Source organism: Brassica napus, chromosome C8 (genome assembly GCF_020379485.1).
Source record: "Brassica napus cultivar Da-Ae chromosome C8, Da-Ae, whole genome shotgun sequence".
Lineage (NCBI taxonomy): Eukaryota > Viridiplantae > Streptophyta > Magnoliopsida > Brassicales > Brassicaceae > Brassica > Brassica napus.
This window is the reverse complement of record NC_063451.1, coordinates 6,786,712-6,801,470: the sequence shown is the minus strand read 5'-3', so window position 1 is coordinate 6,801,470 and position 14,759 is coordinate 6,786,712. Positions and strand designations below refer to the sequence as shown.

Below are 14,759 nucleotides of genomic sequence, written 5' to 3'. Positions count from 1 at the left end.
ACAATGCACTCGCTGACTTTCCGAGGTCCCGCTCGAGATCGCTGACCCGAACCTCCAGCTGAGAGAGCTCAGCAGCACGAGCAGCTTCAGTAGATTTCAACGCGGCCTCGGCTTGTTTCAATGCCTCTCGCGATTCAGCCAGGCCCCTTGTCGAATGCTCTATCTCTGATCCGCAGTCGCTGAGCATCTCGTCAATCAGGGATACAAACTAAACATGAAATAAGGGTCAAGATAATCATAGAACAAGGTGGCTTATGCTGAGAATAGTCAAAACAAACCTTGGCACGATGTTGCGACAAAGGTCCCGAGGGCTCCCCTTCCGCGCCAGCGGTACATCTCCTCTTCTTGACGGTCTCGGTCGCAGCGCCATTCCTCTTGCGACTTTTGGTCAAAGGAGCAGCACTGGATGTGGGAAGCCCTAGGACGATCTCCTTCATATCCAAAGGTGGAGGCAACAACTCCGTCGCCTTGTCCTCCTTAGGAGCTGGGACTGGTGTGGTCGAAGAGCCCGAAGGTTGAGCCGAGACCTCCGGAACTTGAACAGGAACCATGGCCGATTCTGTGAGGGGCGTGGCATCACCATGGGACTTGTTTCCTCCAGCCGAGGTCGACATCGCAGGCGAAGAAAGGATAGCTGGCACCTCAGGCTGAATCCGACCCCCTTCCTTCTCGGCACTGCGTCTGGACAGTCTCTCTTTGAAAGAAAGAAACCCGGCGATGAAGGTTGGAGTAGCCCCGTGCATGGCCGGAGTCGGAAGTGCCGAGTTGGCCTCACCCATCTCGACTTGGGGCTTTTCTTTTTACTTGGGGAGGAAGACATTCTTGATAGGTAGTTTGAAGAAAAGAGAATGTGAGAGAAAGAGATGTGTGAAGAATGAGGAGTGGTGAGTTGCTAATTATAAGGATATGAGGGTGACGTGGATTTCCGCAATAAATATTCTTAGCCAAAGATTTCGATTTCTAATTCATATCACTCGCCCGCAAAATCGTCTCCAAGTCTTACGGGCTGGGGGGCTAACAGTTGAGGTCAAAAACGGTTATTTCGAAATCAACGGCTATGATTATTTCTTATTCACGGTTTCTCGCAAAACATTCACTGAAAGAAAGATCGGAAGTGAACGAACGAGCGAATCCCGCACAAAAGCCACTCGCCGGTGAGCTGACCACCGGAGAGCTGAACCGTCACGCGGGTCAGCTCACCGGCGAGCTCAACCATCATGTCGGACAGCTCGCCGGCGAGCTGAACCGACGTGTGGCTATACTCGCCCGGCGAGCTCAACCGTCACGCCGGTCAGCTCGCCGGCGAGCTGAACCGACGTGTGGTTGCACTCGCCCGGCGAGCTCAACCATCGCGCCGGTCAGCTCGCCGGCGAGCTGAACCGTCGCATGGTTGTGCTCGCCGGCGAGTTCGGCCGTCACACGAGTCGGCTCGCCCGGCGAGCTCGACCTGATCCCGGCCTGTCCGACTTACTTCGACTCCCGTATCTTCCGTATAGCTGTGATATCCAACCTTCGGGACCATATACTTCCCGTTTCGTTTTGATTAAAGTTATTCTCGAAGTTTTATGACCAAAACCGAGAAATCGTATAAACGCCAAAAGGCCTAAGAACGGTCCGCAAGGATCTGGACTGGTCTAGAGGCCCATCTACGCTCTCAGAAGGGATTCGAGCCCATAAAAGTTATGACGGTTTGTCTTGACTCGCAGAAATACGATAAATGCTAAGTTTCCAAAGATAAATGTAAAGATTCGAGGATAACTATCAAGATCGACGAAAAAATGGAATATTTCCGAAAGAGATAGACTTGGCCCGAAGGCGAAGGATGGGCCACCGACCTAGAGCGACTATATAAGGAGAGCAGGAGCAGAATAAAAAGGGATCCGAGAATTTAGACTTAGAGAACTCCTGCTAGCTTAGAGAACTTAGGGCTTAGGTGGTTAGACTTGCACGGCAAGGCTTAGGACGTCTTGGCCGCCTCTTGTCCTGTTTTTCGATAGTTAGCATATCTCTACTCCTCTCGGAGAAATCTTGTATTCATATTATTCAATAAAACGCCTCTGAGCGATTATCTATCTTTTTATCGTTCTAAAGTGATTACGCAGAGAATTCGGACCTTCAAGGAAAAACGGGTTCACTCGGTTTTTCTCCATTATTATTTATTATAATCGACGGTGTGAATTTCGGTTCCCACACTGCACATAGTGCTAAAAAACACCTAGTTATAAATGAAATATGAGATAAATATATGACGTCTTGGCCGCCTCTTGTCCTGTTTTTCGATAGTTAGCATATCTCTACTCCTCTCGGAGAAATTTTGTATTCATATTATTCAATAAAACGCCTTTGAGCGATTATCTATCTTTTTATCGTTCTAAAGTGATTACGCAGAGAATTCGGACCTTCAAGGAAAAACGGGTTCACTCGGTTTTCATCCATTATTATTTATTATAATCGACGGTGTGAATTTCGGTTCCCACACTGCACATAGTGCTAAAAAACACCTAGTTATAAATGAAATATGAGATAAATATATGACGTCTTGGCCGCCTCTTGTCCTGTTTTTCGATAGTTAGCATATCTCTACTCCTCTCGGATAAATCTTGTATTCATATTATTCAATAAAACGCCTCTGAGCGATTATCTATCTTTTTATCGTTCTAAAGTAATTACGCAGAGAATTCGGACCTTCAAAGAAAAACTGGTTCACTCGGTTTTCCTCTATTATTATTTATTATAATCGACGGTGTGAATTTCGGTTCTCACACTGCACATAGTGCTAAAAAACACCTAGTTATAAATGAAATATGAGATAAATATATATGAATATTACTGGTCTGTTATAAGCAAAGCGAACTACAAGTAATATGCTACCCCCTGTAATACTTGTAACCACACGCCAACCACTATGCTACTGAGAATTTACTGTCTATATGTGGCCGGTTATTATTTTAATATTTGACGGCCGGAAACACAAGCTTAGTTTTGCTTCCATGGCCGGCTCTTGGTATAAGTTAAACTAGAGAGTAGGAAGTAGCGATAAGAAAGAGAAATGATTAAATGGTAAATAACCACAATTATACTCAGAAAAGACTTGAGCATTTGTTTACATGATTTTCCAAATAGTGCAATAGTAAGCCAATTGCTCTATTTTCTATGGGCATTTTAGATTTATGTAAGCCCATCTACGTCTTATAAGAGCCCATATACGTCCCTTCAAAGAGAAAACCAAAGCATCCAAACGAAAATCTTTCTCTGTACAAACACTTTTGAGGAACAAAGACGAAGAAGAAGCAAAGATGTTCAGGAACCAGTACGACACAGACGTGACAACATGGAGTCCCACTGGTCGTCTTTTCCAAGTAGAGTACGCCATGGAAGCCGTCAAGCAAGGCTCCGCCGCAATCGGACTCAGATCTCGCTCCCACGTCGTCCTCGCCTCCGTCAATAAAGCCCAATCGGAGCTCTCTTCTCACCAAAGGAAGATCTTCAAAGTAGACGACCACATCGGTGTCGCTATCGCTGGACTCACCGCCGATGGCCGTGTACTCTCTCGTTACATGAGATCTGAATCCATCAATCACTCTTTCACCTATGAGTCTCCTCTCCCTGTTGGCCGTCTCGTCGTTCGTCTTGCTGATAAGGCCCAGGTTTACTCCTTTCCTTCCTCTCGCCGCTTCTTGAGTTACAAAGATATAGCCTTTTTAGTAGCTTTGTGGTAGTAGGAACACTTTTAACGTTTGAAACCTCAAGGTCTTGGATTCGAATATTGAATTGTACAAAAAAGACATAGCCTTTAGACCAATGTGACCATAGCTTTGTGATAAGAACACTTTAACATTCCAAACCTCAAGTTCTTGGGTTCGAATATTGAATTTTACATACTAGAGCCTTTTAGCAAGAGAATGTTGTACAAGTTATCAACTTGAGGCAATATCACTGTATAAGAATGTGCCTTAGTTGTGTTTGCATCATTTGTTATCTTCAACACTTGGTTTAGAAACTTGTTTTATTTTGTAAGCAAAATTGGATATACAGTCTTCGCTCTTCTCTTTTTGGTTTTTGTGGTTTCAACTTGCGCTACTTTGTGTGTGTTCACTTGTGGTGTGTACTCACCCTCTCTTGTTGTGCTTGTCCAGTACGATCTTGTTTTACAATTGCAATAGAAACTTTGTGGTATATGTTCACAGCTTCAACAGGTCTAGTTAGCTGCTCGATTGACATTTTTCTCGGTTGATTTCTGACCATAAGCCTCATATATTAATCTTGTACTTTGAACAAAACTCTGGTAACTTGTGTTTACCCTCTTCATACTTTTTTTTTCTGAGCAGGTATGTACCCAACGGTCATGGAAACGACCATATGGTGTGGGTTTGCTGGTAGGTGGACTGGACGAGTCAGGAGCCCACCTCTACTACAACTGCCCCAGCGGAAACTACTTTGAATACCAAGCGTTCGCTATCGGGTCACGTTCACAAGCTGCGAAAACTTACCTAGAACGAAGATTCAAGAGCTTCAATGAGTCATCAAGAGAAGATCTGATCAAAGATGCTATTTTGGCCATAAGGGAAACTTTGCAAGGTGAAACACTCAAGAGCTCGCTCTGCACGGTTTCTGTTCTAGGAGTCGATGAACCATTCCATTTCTTGGACCAGGAAAGCATACAGAAGGTGATTGATACGTTTGAGAAGGTTCCCGAGGAAGAAGAGGATGGTGGTGAGGCCGAGGCTGAAGCTGCTGCTGCACCTGCGGAACAAGGTGGTGCAGGTGATCAGGATGTTGCACCAATGGAAATGTGAGCAAGTGAGAGTGTTAGAGTTTGATCACAAATAACTTTGGTTATAACTGTGTCGTCTCTAGCTCTTTGGTGTCAAAGTTCCAAGCCGAGTTTAAATGTCAGAGTCTCTGTCCCCAAGTATTTTGGTTTTTACTCTCGCCTGAAATATTTCTTTTTCTTTTTGAGGTTACAACTTTCAGTTGGTTACCAAAAATTGTAGTTTTATTTAGAGACATTAGTTTACCTCAGCCGCAGAAGCAAACCGAATCTGGTTTGGTTTGTTTAGAATTTATGGTGATACCATCTTATTGGATGTTACGAACCGGTAATCCTTGAGGACTGTTCGGATTATTGTTAAACTGTGGTCTATGGATGGGACAAGGCAACACAGGTCCTACTCGTTTACCTGCCACCGCCACCAAATACTGTTTTTTTTGTCAGCATCCAGTGATTTGTCTCTGCTGTTATATTAGTCACGCAATGATTAGTTTAAAAATGGCGAATGACGAGGCATGGTGAACCATCTTATATTCCACTTTAACTTCATTATCTTTGTTGACAGAAAAAAAAAACTTCATTATCTTTGTAAAATATGTATCTTTTAAGACCAAAAACACCAAGTCAACTATATTTGAATCCAAAATGGCAAGACACCAATGCAGAAAAAAACATGTCTAAATAGCAAAATACCAAGTCAAAATAACTAAAAAAACCAAATCAAAAACTAAACCAAAACACCAAACCCGAAAAGTTTATAACTTGGATTCAGAATCATGATCTCCATACACTAATTCATCAGCGACAGAGAAGAAAACAATGAATGCAAATCGTTTTTCTTTATGCAATTATTCATCCAACAAATGTGACATAATGCAACAGTATATGTTCTTTTCGGCTTTATTGAGCAAGAATATGATAAATCCCGAGAAAAAGGGCAAAACCAAAAGATAATATCTCTCTTGACTTTCCAGAGAATCAATCTTTGTCTGCAAAACAACCTGAGGCAGGTGAATCAGTAATGAGTAGTAGGAACCCTGGTGGTAGTTTTCTCCGGTAAGACATTGTCGGGGAGAATCAACTCAGCTGGAGTTTCACGGACAATCCCAAGCATTGAATCGTAGTCCTCATCCTTGCGTGCATACTTCTTCCTAAGCGCTCTCTCAACCTCGATCTCTTCAAATGACTTTGAATTCTCTGCGGCGTGAATATGTGCGAGATTGATGTAGTTCTCAGCCGACTTTGAGATATATGCTATCTCTTCATCTGTTAACTTTCTCATGAACTTTGCTGGGTTTCCTCCCCATACCTGCCACATGAATTGTTGTTATAATGCTGAGTTTAGTGTGGTGATTGGAGACCTTTGGGACAGCTATAACAATGATTCTCTAATAGTGTGCCAGTCTTATCACAAACGCAGTAGATAGTAAACCAGAAAAGAAAAAGAGAATAGAAAGAAACCTCTCCAGAAGGGATTCGTGTGTTCTCTCTCACAAGGGAACCAGCAGCAACCATGGCATGCTTCTCAACCACCACTCCATCGAGTAATGTAGCTCCCATGCCAACAAAAGCCTCATCCTCAACAGTACACCCATGTATGACAGCACTATGACCTGCTCGGTTTAATTTTTACACACAGAGATTTTAAGTAAGAATCATGCAACAGAACACAACATAAAACAGATTCTCAAAAGCTGATGATTCAGCTTTAAAAGTTTACCTACTGTGACATTGTCCCCAATTGTAGTAGGCAAAACCTTCCCACTTAGGTTGGTTTTTGCAACATGGACAAGAGAATTGTCTTGGATATTCGTCCCAGATCCAACACTGATGTTATTCACATCACCTGCACAAAAGTTACAACCCCATATCAATAATATACAATGAGTTCCAGCTATTTCACAATGTCTCATCAGCAATACACTAAACCTAGAACCTTCAAGGGAAAAGGATAATCAAGTAAATCAGCAAAGATCTAAACTGTGACTAATACAGACGAGCTTGCAAAGTACAATGCTCTGCAAATTTAGTACTTCGCTTGCCATTAAATCAAATCTTGTTTTTTTTAAGTCTTTGTGGGGGACATACATACCATTCCCATTTTCTAGGCTTTCAGGAGTAATAAAAAAACCCATATCAGTAATAGACAGCTTCTTGGTGACATTTCATCAACAGTTGACTAAATCTAGAACCAAAAGTATCCGGTAAAAACCAACAAAGATGATGGGGGAAAAGACAAATTAATTCCATCTAAAATATTCACAAGAGAAAAGGGTAAGAAAATCATAGCTAAAAGACCAAAGAAAACTAACATGTTTATATATTATGATGGGCTCAATTCAACCAAATATCATTTGGCTTTGCCTTAACGCTACCAAAGACGACACTAATATGTGAGTAATCTGCACAGTCTTTGAGACTTCAACCACTAAACATTTTCAAGGATTTAGTGGAAAGCAAAGGCCTTTACCTCGAAGAACACAGCCATACCAAATAGAGGAGCCTTTCCCAATCTGAACATCACCAATAACAGAGGCACTCGGAGCCACGAACACGTCCTTATCCACCAATGGTGATTTATCAAACACACTCATCAACGTCCGATGCCTCGATACTGTAATCAAAACAACCAATCGCCTAAATTAGACCAGCAATTTCTCGAATATGAACAGATCTTTTCTTGTAAGCGACAAATTAGAGATGTGGATTGGATCTAGGGTTTGAATGTGGCTTACGGTGTTCTTCCAAGCGGTGGCTCCCTTGAAGAATAGAACCCACGCGATCTAGAGCTTGCCCAGACCCGCGGATCCAGTTACCCACAGTGTAGATTACTCGTCCCAAGGTTCCCATTTTCGATTAGAAAGAGAAGAAGAAGAAGACGAGATCCTCTGAACCAACCACACGAGGTTTATGGAGGCGTTTCGGGGTGGGTGGACTCAGGTGTTGATTTGTTTTGTTGAACCAAACCGATTCGATCTGAACCGAACCGACATTTATTATTTCTAAAAGGATCGAACCAAATTCGAGCAATCAAATTACGATATTATCTCTGGCCATCCAGTGATTTCACTGATAACAAAACACTAAGAGGAGTATACTGGATCATCTTAACACATTCAAACAAATTTTTAGATATAGCAACAATTTTTAGTTTTTTATTTTTTTTTTTTTTTTTTGATAAAGTGATCCCAGAGACTTTCTAAGCCCAATGACTAATCACCAAGAAGCTCATAAAAATCCAAGTTTTCTTGCCACTTAAGGCGTCTATGGGTGGCCAAGGGGAATCGAACAATTAGGCTAGAGCATTTCGGGTGTCGATTCGGCATCATGTGAGACATTACATGTATCAGATATTTTGAATAGGTACTTTTAGGAACCACCAACTTCTTGGTTTGAATAATTTCTGATAATTTCGTTTTCGGGCTAGTTTAAATAGTGAAACTAAAAACTGTTTGTATCTAAAAATAAGAATCTCGGTTGATTCAGTAAAATATTAAGTAATTATAATGATTTAGATATATCAAACGATTCGAATTATTTTATATATTTCTGATAAAAAAATATCAAATATTTTCCGATAATTTTAGGTTGTTTGGATAATTTTTGATAATTCAAAATTTTAAGTATTTTTCAGATACTTTTAGTAAAATTATAAATAAGATGTATATATATATATATATATATCTGGTTAAGTTATAAGTTTGTATAATTATATTCATATATATATATATATATATATGTTTGGTATCTATTTAATTCTTGGTTTGATTATTTTGAATATAAAAGTATAAGAAGTATTTCAAATATTTGAAAGTTTTGGTCCAGTTTTGATTATTTTGATCTAGTGAACATGTTTGTAAAGAGGATTAAAAACAAATTTTTGGCGACTGCGATGGCGACAAACTAGGGTTATCATGGGTTTGCGGCTATGGAATCCAGGAATCATTCGGGGTTTTCAAAAATGGATGGAGCATCATCAAGTGGGTCCTTATGGGAAGATCGGGACAGCAGGTTTTTTTGATTTGGCATTTTCGCAATCAGATCAAAAAAGCTTTAGAAGATTGGGGAAATCGTCACATGGGCAGTTTCGAGTCTCTGGTTTGCATTTTGTTCAAGTTTCAATAAGCTCTCTGAGCACCCTTGATTCGTTTGTCAAGCCTTGCGATAAGACTATCTTGTGGAATAAAATTGTTAGTTTCGTTTGGTGTTACTGGTGTTGCCTGGTTTCCATAAGGTTTGGAGTCTTGTTTACGGTTTCAGGACTGGGTATATCTTTTTGTATATCCTTTTGTGTATGGATTTTATTTTGTTTGGACATTACAATTGGGTGTGGTCATATATATGTTAAGTGGGGACAAAGGATAAAACTGCTCCCATCATTGCGATTCCAAATGTGTTTGGCCTCTTTAAACCATGCACAGACAATGACAGTTTGCATAGGAAAAGACTGGGATTGTTGGGTTATGAGGATTAATTACTTGGGTGGAGTTCAATGCTCATGGTTATACAAAATTGGTCTAATGAGTCCCAGTGATCTCATTATGATGGTATTAAGGTTTTTATCCTTTATGGTTGGGAATATTGGTATCCTTGCATCGGGTCCTGTTTGTTTCAGTGGTTGGTTTATGATAGTACTATGGTACGTATCTAATATTATTTGGAATATGATTGGTACTATTGGTGGAAGGGGGAGCTTGGCTGATCATCGAAAGAGTAACAGGAAGAGATGTTCTTTAACGAAGGAATGGGGCCGAGAAGCAGAGATCATGGGGTGGCAAATGTGGAAGCAGGGATGTCGCTGCTTGGTTTGCAGACATACCCTAGGAATCATCTTAAAGGTATATGGGTGGGTTCCAAGTTGGACTGCTCAATGTATGGTCTTTTGGAGTCGGTGTTTGGAGTTGTTAACAGGGAAACGAGTTCTCTGGTTGGACTCATTAAACCAACCACAGAAAACAAAGTTAACCATAGCAATGGATCTTAAGAGGAGCCACAGATTGGCAAGAACTGATGCAAGGGCGTCAGGGAGGAGGAGAGGGAGCGAAACACACAGAGGAAAAGGGTCCATCACACCCTAGGAACTCAAAGAAACCAGATGTTTAGTTTATGGGTAGTACAATAAAGGATGTGATGTCGTGGGGATTGGGAGTCTTTTTTCATATTTTTTAAATAAGCTCAGTGAGCCTTTATTTGTGTTTGGGGTTGGGGTACTTGTGGTTTTATTTCGTTACTGCAGTTTGTTCTGTTATATGGAATAAATTTGGAGTTAGTTATGCTTTTTGCACTGATATTGGAACATGGGTGTTACAGTTTGAGAGGAGTTTTGTGTTGCAGAGGTATGCATTTAGGTGCATAGCGAAGCAAGGCAGGAGGAGTTTACATCGGATCATGGGGAGATGGCTATGGTTAAATGGGATGGGTAGTCATCAGGCCTGGTCTGTGGTCTCATCAAACCATAGACAGATTCAATATTCACCATGCAAGAGTGATTTTGGTAGAGTAGAGAGTGGTGTTATATATATGGTTACATTGTGGCTTACGAGATGGTTCTATAGGAAAGGAGGTCCTATATGGTATTTTCATCTGGCTACATTATGTACTGCACGATTTAATATTAATGGTGGTAGGAGAGGCTGTTCTAATTGGAGCATCATAAGGTTAGGCAGGAGATTAATATGTCTCTTCATTAAATTTAAATATGCAGTGTTACTGCATTCTACAGGAATACGTGAGGTGAATGTGCGACTGAGTGTTATTGGATCCAGGCTGGAGGGAAGTACAATGGAAAGTGATGGTTATTTGGCAGGAAAAATAATTTTTTAAATGGTATACGTGGTAAAATTAACTACGATTGCATGGTTATAATGAGATGTGGCCGACAAGAACTAGTATGGGGTTATACGACTATGATGGTAACTGGGATATTGGAAGGGGTTCTCTGGTTGATTTCAAAGATATTGTGGTGGTTGCGATTTCAGGGTATCTTTAAACCCAAATTAAGAAGCTCTAGAGAGCCTATAAGCCGTTTGTATAATGAGAGCAGTTAGTTGGAATTGCCGAGGAACGGGGAGTAAATGGACTATAAGTTATTTAAGAGAAATATGACATAAACATAAACCAGACTTTTTATTTTTATCGGAAACTAAGCAGGAATTTGAGTTCGTTCAAGGATTTCAAGCCCATTTTGGATTTGATAATTTAGCTACGGTTGATCCAGTAGGGCGGAGTGGTGGGCTGGCGCTATACTATAACAATGATTATCAGGTGAAAGTATTATTTTCAAGTAACCGAATGATAGATGTGGAAGCAGTGGCTTTAGGAAAGACGATTTTTTAACATTTGTGTACGGGGATCCAGTGCCAGATTTGAGGGAGCAGGTGTGGGAACGTTTGACTAGATATGGATTGTCGAGATCGGAACCTTGGTTTATTATTGGGGATCTAAATGAGATTACAGGAAACCATGAAAAGGAGGGGGGCTCTCTGAGGAGTGCTGCATCATTTGTTCCTTTTAATAACATGATTAGGAACACTGGTTTACTGGAGTTTCCTGCAAAAGGAAATAAATTGTCATGGCGAGGACGACGAGGAAAAGGAAAAGGGGCAGTGACGGTAAGATGCCGATTAGACCGAGCACTAGCGAATGAGGAGTGGCACACGCTATTCCCATGTTCCCATACTGAATATCTGAATATGGTGGCATCGGATCATCGTCCATTGGTGGCTTACTTGGAAGATAAGATTGTTAGAAAAAGAGGCCAATTTCGATTTGATAAGCGATGGCTTGGTCAGGAAGGCCTAATGGAATCAATTACGATGGGTTGGTCGGAACATAATGAGGATAGCGGAAATGGGTTAGTGGAAAAGATTAGTAATTGTCGCCATGCAATTTCCAGATGGCGGAAAAATAATCCTCTTTTTGGAAAGGACAAAATTGCGGATCTACAAAAGGCTCTCGAGGAGGTTCAGAACGATGATACCAGGTCTCAGGAGGAGATATTGGAAGTTTCCAGAAAGTTGCAAGAGGCATATCAGGATGAAGAGGAGTATTGGCATCAGAAAAGTAGGAACATGTGGTATTCATCAGGGGATCTCAATACGAAATACTACCATGCTCTAACTAAACAACGGAGAGTGCGTAATAGAATTGTTGGACTTCATGATGCAGCTGGAAATTGGATTACGGACGATAATGGGGTGGAAAAAGTAGCAGTTGATTACTTCGCAGAGCTATTTACTACCACTGCTCCATCAGAGTTTGATAATTTTCTATCAGAGATAACACCGGGGATTACGGCTCAAATGAATCAGTGGCTATTGAGGCTGGCGAATGAGGAAGAGGTGAGAGAGGCTTTATTTATGATGCATCCGGAGAAGGCACCAGGGCCTGATGGCATAACAGCTCTTTTCTTTCAACATTCGTGGCATCTTATTAAGGGTGATCTGGTGGAAATGGTGAATAATTTTCTGATATCGGGGGAAATGGATCCAAGGTTAAATATTACACATATCTGTATGATTCCAAAGACAGAAAGACCTACGAGGATGACGGAATTACAACCAATTAGTTTATGTAATGTTGGATATAAAATAATTTCGAAGGTTTTATGTCAGAGGTCGAAAGTCTACTTACCTTCTTTGGTCTCAGAGACTCAATCGGCATTTGTGGCAGGGCGCTTGATCTCTGACAATATTCTTATCGCTCAGGAAATGTTTCATGGATTACGGACTAACAAAGCATATCAAGGAAAGTATATGGCGGTTAAAACAGATATGAGTAAAGTTTATGATAGGATTGAATGGGAATTCATTAAGGCATTACTGCAGAAGATGGGCTTCCACCAACATTGGATTAAATTAGTGATGGAGTGTATATCGTCGGTTCAATATATGATTCTTCTAAATGGTCTTCCAAAAGGGCTCATTGTGCCACATAGAGGGTTACGGCAAGGAGATCTGTTATCTCCTTACTTATTTATTTTATGTACTGAGGCTCTGAGTGCAAATATTCGGAAGGTGGAGAGAGAGAAGAAGTTAACAGGAATTAAGGGTGCCAGAGCATGTCCATCGATTTCCCATCTGTTTTTTGCGGATGATAGTTTGTTCTTCTGTAAAGCTCAAAGGGAAGAATGTCTTACTATTCTCAAGATTTTAAAGGAATATGAGGTGGTCTCTGGTCAGCTGATAAATTTTGAGAAGTCCTCAATTCAATTTGGACATAAGATTGAAGAATCGATGAGACAGGAGTTAAGAGATGTCTTGGGAATACAAAATTTGGGAGGAATGGGATCTTACTTAGGATTACCGGAAAATCTTGGCGGTTCTAAGGTTCAAATTTTTGGTTTTGTTCAGGATCACTTAAATAATAGGGTAAATGGATGGACTTTTAAATTTTTCACAAAAGGAGGAAAGGAGGTGATCATCAAATCAGTGATTACGGCATTGCCGAACCATACGATGTCTTGTTACCGATTACCTAAGGCCACCGCAAAAAAATTAACGAGTGCAGTAGCCAAATTTTGGTGGAGTCCTGGAGGTAGTACAAGAGGACTACATTGGAAATCTTGGGATAAGGTATGTGTCAGCAAGGAAGAAGGGGGATTAGGTTTTAAGGATATAACCGATTTCAATACAGCAATGCTTGGTAAGCAGTTATGGAGGCTAATAGAAAAGCCACACACGTTATTTTCCCGGGTTTTTAAGGGTAGGTATTTTAGGAATGCCTCACCACTTGAACCGGTTCGATCATACTCTCCGTCGTACGGCTGGAGGAGTATTGTCTCTGCTAGATCTCTGGTAAGCAAAGGACTAATCAAAAGGGTGGGAACATGATCTTCTATATCAGTATGGAATGATCTGTGGCTCCCAACCACTCGCCCGAGACCAGCCAATAAAAATCAACACAATTTGTTTCCCGACCTTACAGTGGACTCCCTTATTGATTCCACTTCACGAAGATGGAATTCGCAGGTTCTTCGGACTTTGGTGGATCCACAGGATGTGAAAATCATAGAAAGTATACCTTTGAGTAGACACCAGATGGCAGATAGTGATGGATGACATTTCACAAATAATGGAAACTTTTCGGTTAAATCAGGATATCAAGTGGAGAGAATTTACCCGGATAGGGAGAGAATACCGTTATTCATTGGTCCTACGGTTGATGTTCTAAAGGCTTTTTGTTGGAAAATACGGTGCCCACCAAAGATAAAACATTTTCTATGGCAATTGATCTCAGGATGTACAGCAGTCAAGAAGAATTTGCAGGCACGAGGGATGCAAGGGGAGATATGCTGTGCAAGATGTGGAGCAGAGGAGGAATCGATTAACCATGTGTTTTTTTGAGTGCCCTCCAGCTATTCAGGTGTGGGCTCTGTCAAAGATTCCAACAAATCGAGCTATTTTTCCAACAGACTCTTTATTTACAAATATGGATCATCTATTCTGGAGAGTCGCTCCACCGATGGAAGATCATCAATTTGCTTGGATACTTTGGTACATTTGGAAAAGAAGAAATAATAAGGTTTTTAGTAATCTGGAGATAGATCCTAGGGATACTCTTAAATTGGCTGAGACTGAATCAACACTCTGGGCTGAGGCACAGTTACTGAAAGATCAGAAGATGGGAGCGGAGACTCAGGTTACGTTTCCTCCGTCGATTCCCGGCAGATGGTGCTTTACAGATGGATCATGGAAAGAGGGAGATATGTTCTCTGGCCAAGGCTAGTTCAATACTTTTATTGGATTTGCGGGTCTGATGGGAGCTAGGAACGTAAGAGCGTCTCTATCTCCTCTGCATGCAGAGTTCGAGGCGTTACTATGGGAAATGGAATGTATGAAGAACTTAAGACAATTTCAGGTTACGTTTGCAACGGATTGTTCTCAATTGGTGAAGATGGTTTCGGAACCAGAAGAATGACCAGCTTTTGTAAGTTATTTGGAAGATATCAAGAATCTGAAAGAGAGTTTTACACGTTCAGAGATAATAC

The 14,759-nt window shown here is 41.1% G+C and overlaps 2 protein-coding genes across 2 annotated transcripts; one reads left to right on the top strand and one right to left on the bottom strand.

Annotated features, from left to right (window-relative positions):
• The first annotated feature begins 3,225 nt into the window (after window positions 1-3,225).
• Window positions 3,226-5,125, top strand: LOC106405929 (proteasome subunit alpha type-1-B). Its single transcript, XM_013846486.3, has 2 exons — window positions 3,226-3,647; window positions 4,329-5,125. The coding sequence occupies exons 1-2, from the start codon at window positions 3,297-3,299 to the stop codon at window positions 4,794-4,796; spliced, it is 819 nt and encodes a 272-aa protein (XP_013701940.2). The 5' UTR covers window positions 3,226-3,296; the 3' UTR covers window positions 4,797-5,125.
• Window positions 5,126-5,591: 466 nt separating this feature from the next.
• On the bottom strand, window positions 5,592-7,779 carry LOC106405928 (gamma carbonic anhydrase 2, mitochondrial). Its single transcript, XM_013846485.3, has 5 exons — window positions 7,507-7,779; window positions 7,242-7,385; window positions 6,492-6,617; window positions 6,233-6,384; window positions 5,592-6,080 (listed from the first exon to the last, which is right to left on the bottom strand). The coding sequence occupies exons 1-5, from the start codon at window positions 7,619-7,621 to the stop codon at window positions 5,787-5,789; spliced, it is 831 nt and encodes a 276-aa protein (XP_013701939.1). The 5' UTR covers window positions 7,622-7,779; the 3' UTR covers window positions 5,592-5,786.
• Between the last annotated feature and the right edge of the window lie 6,980 nt (window positions 7,780-14,759).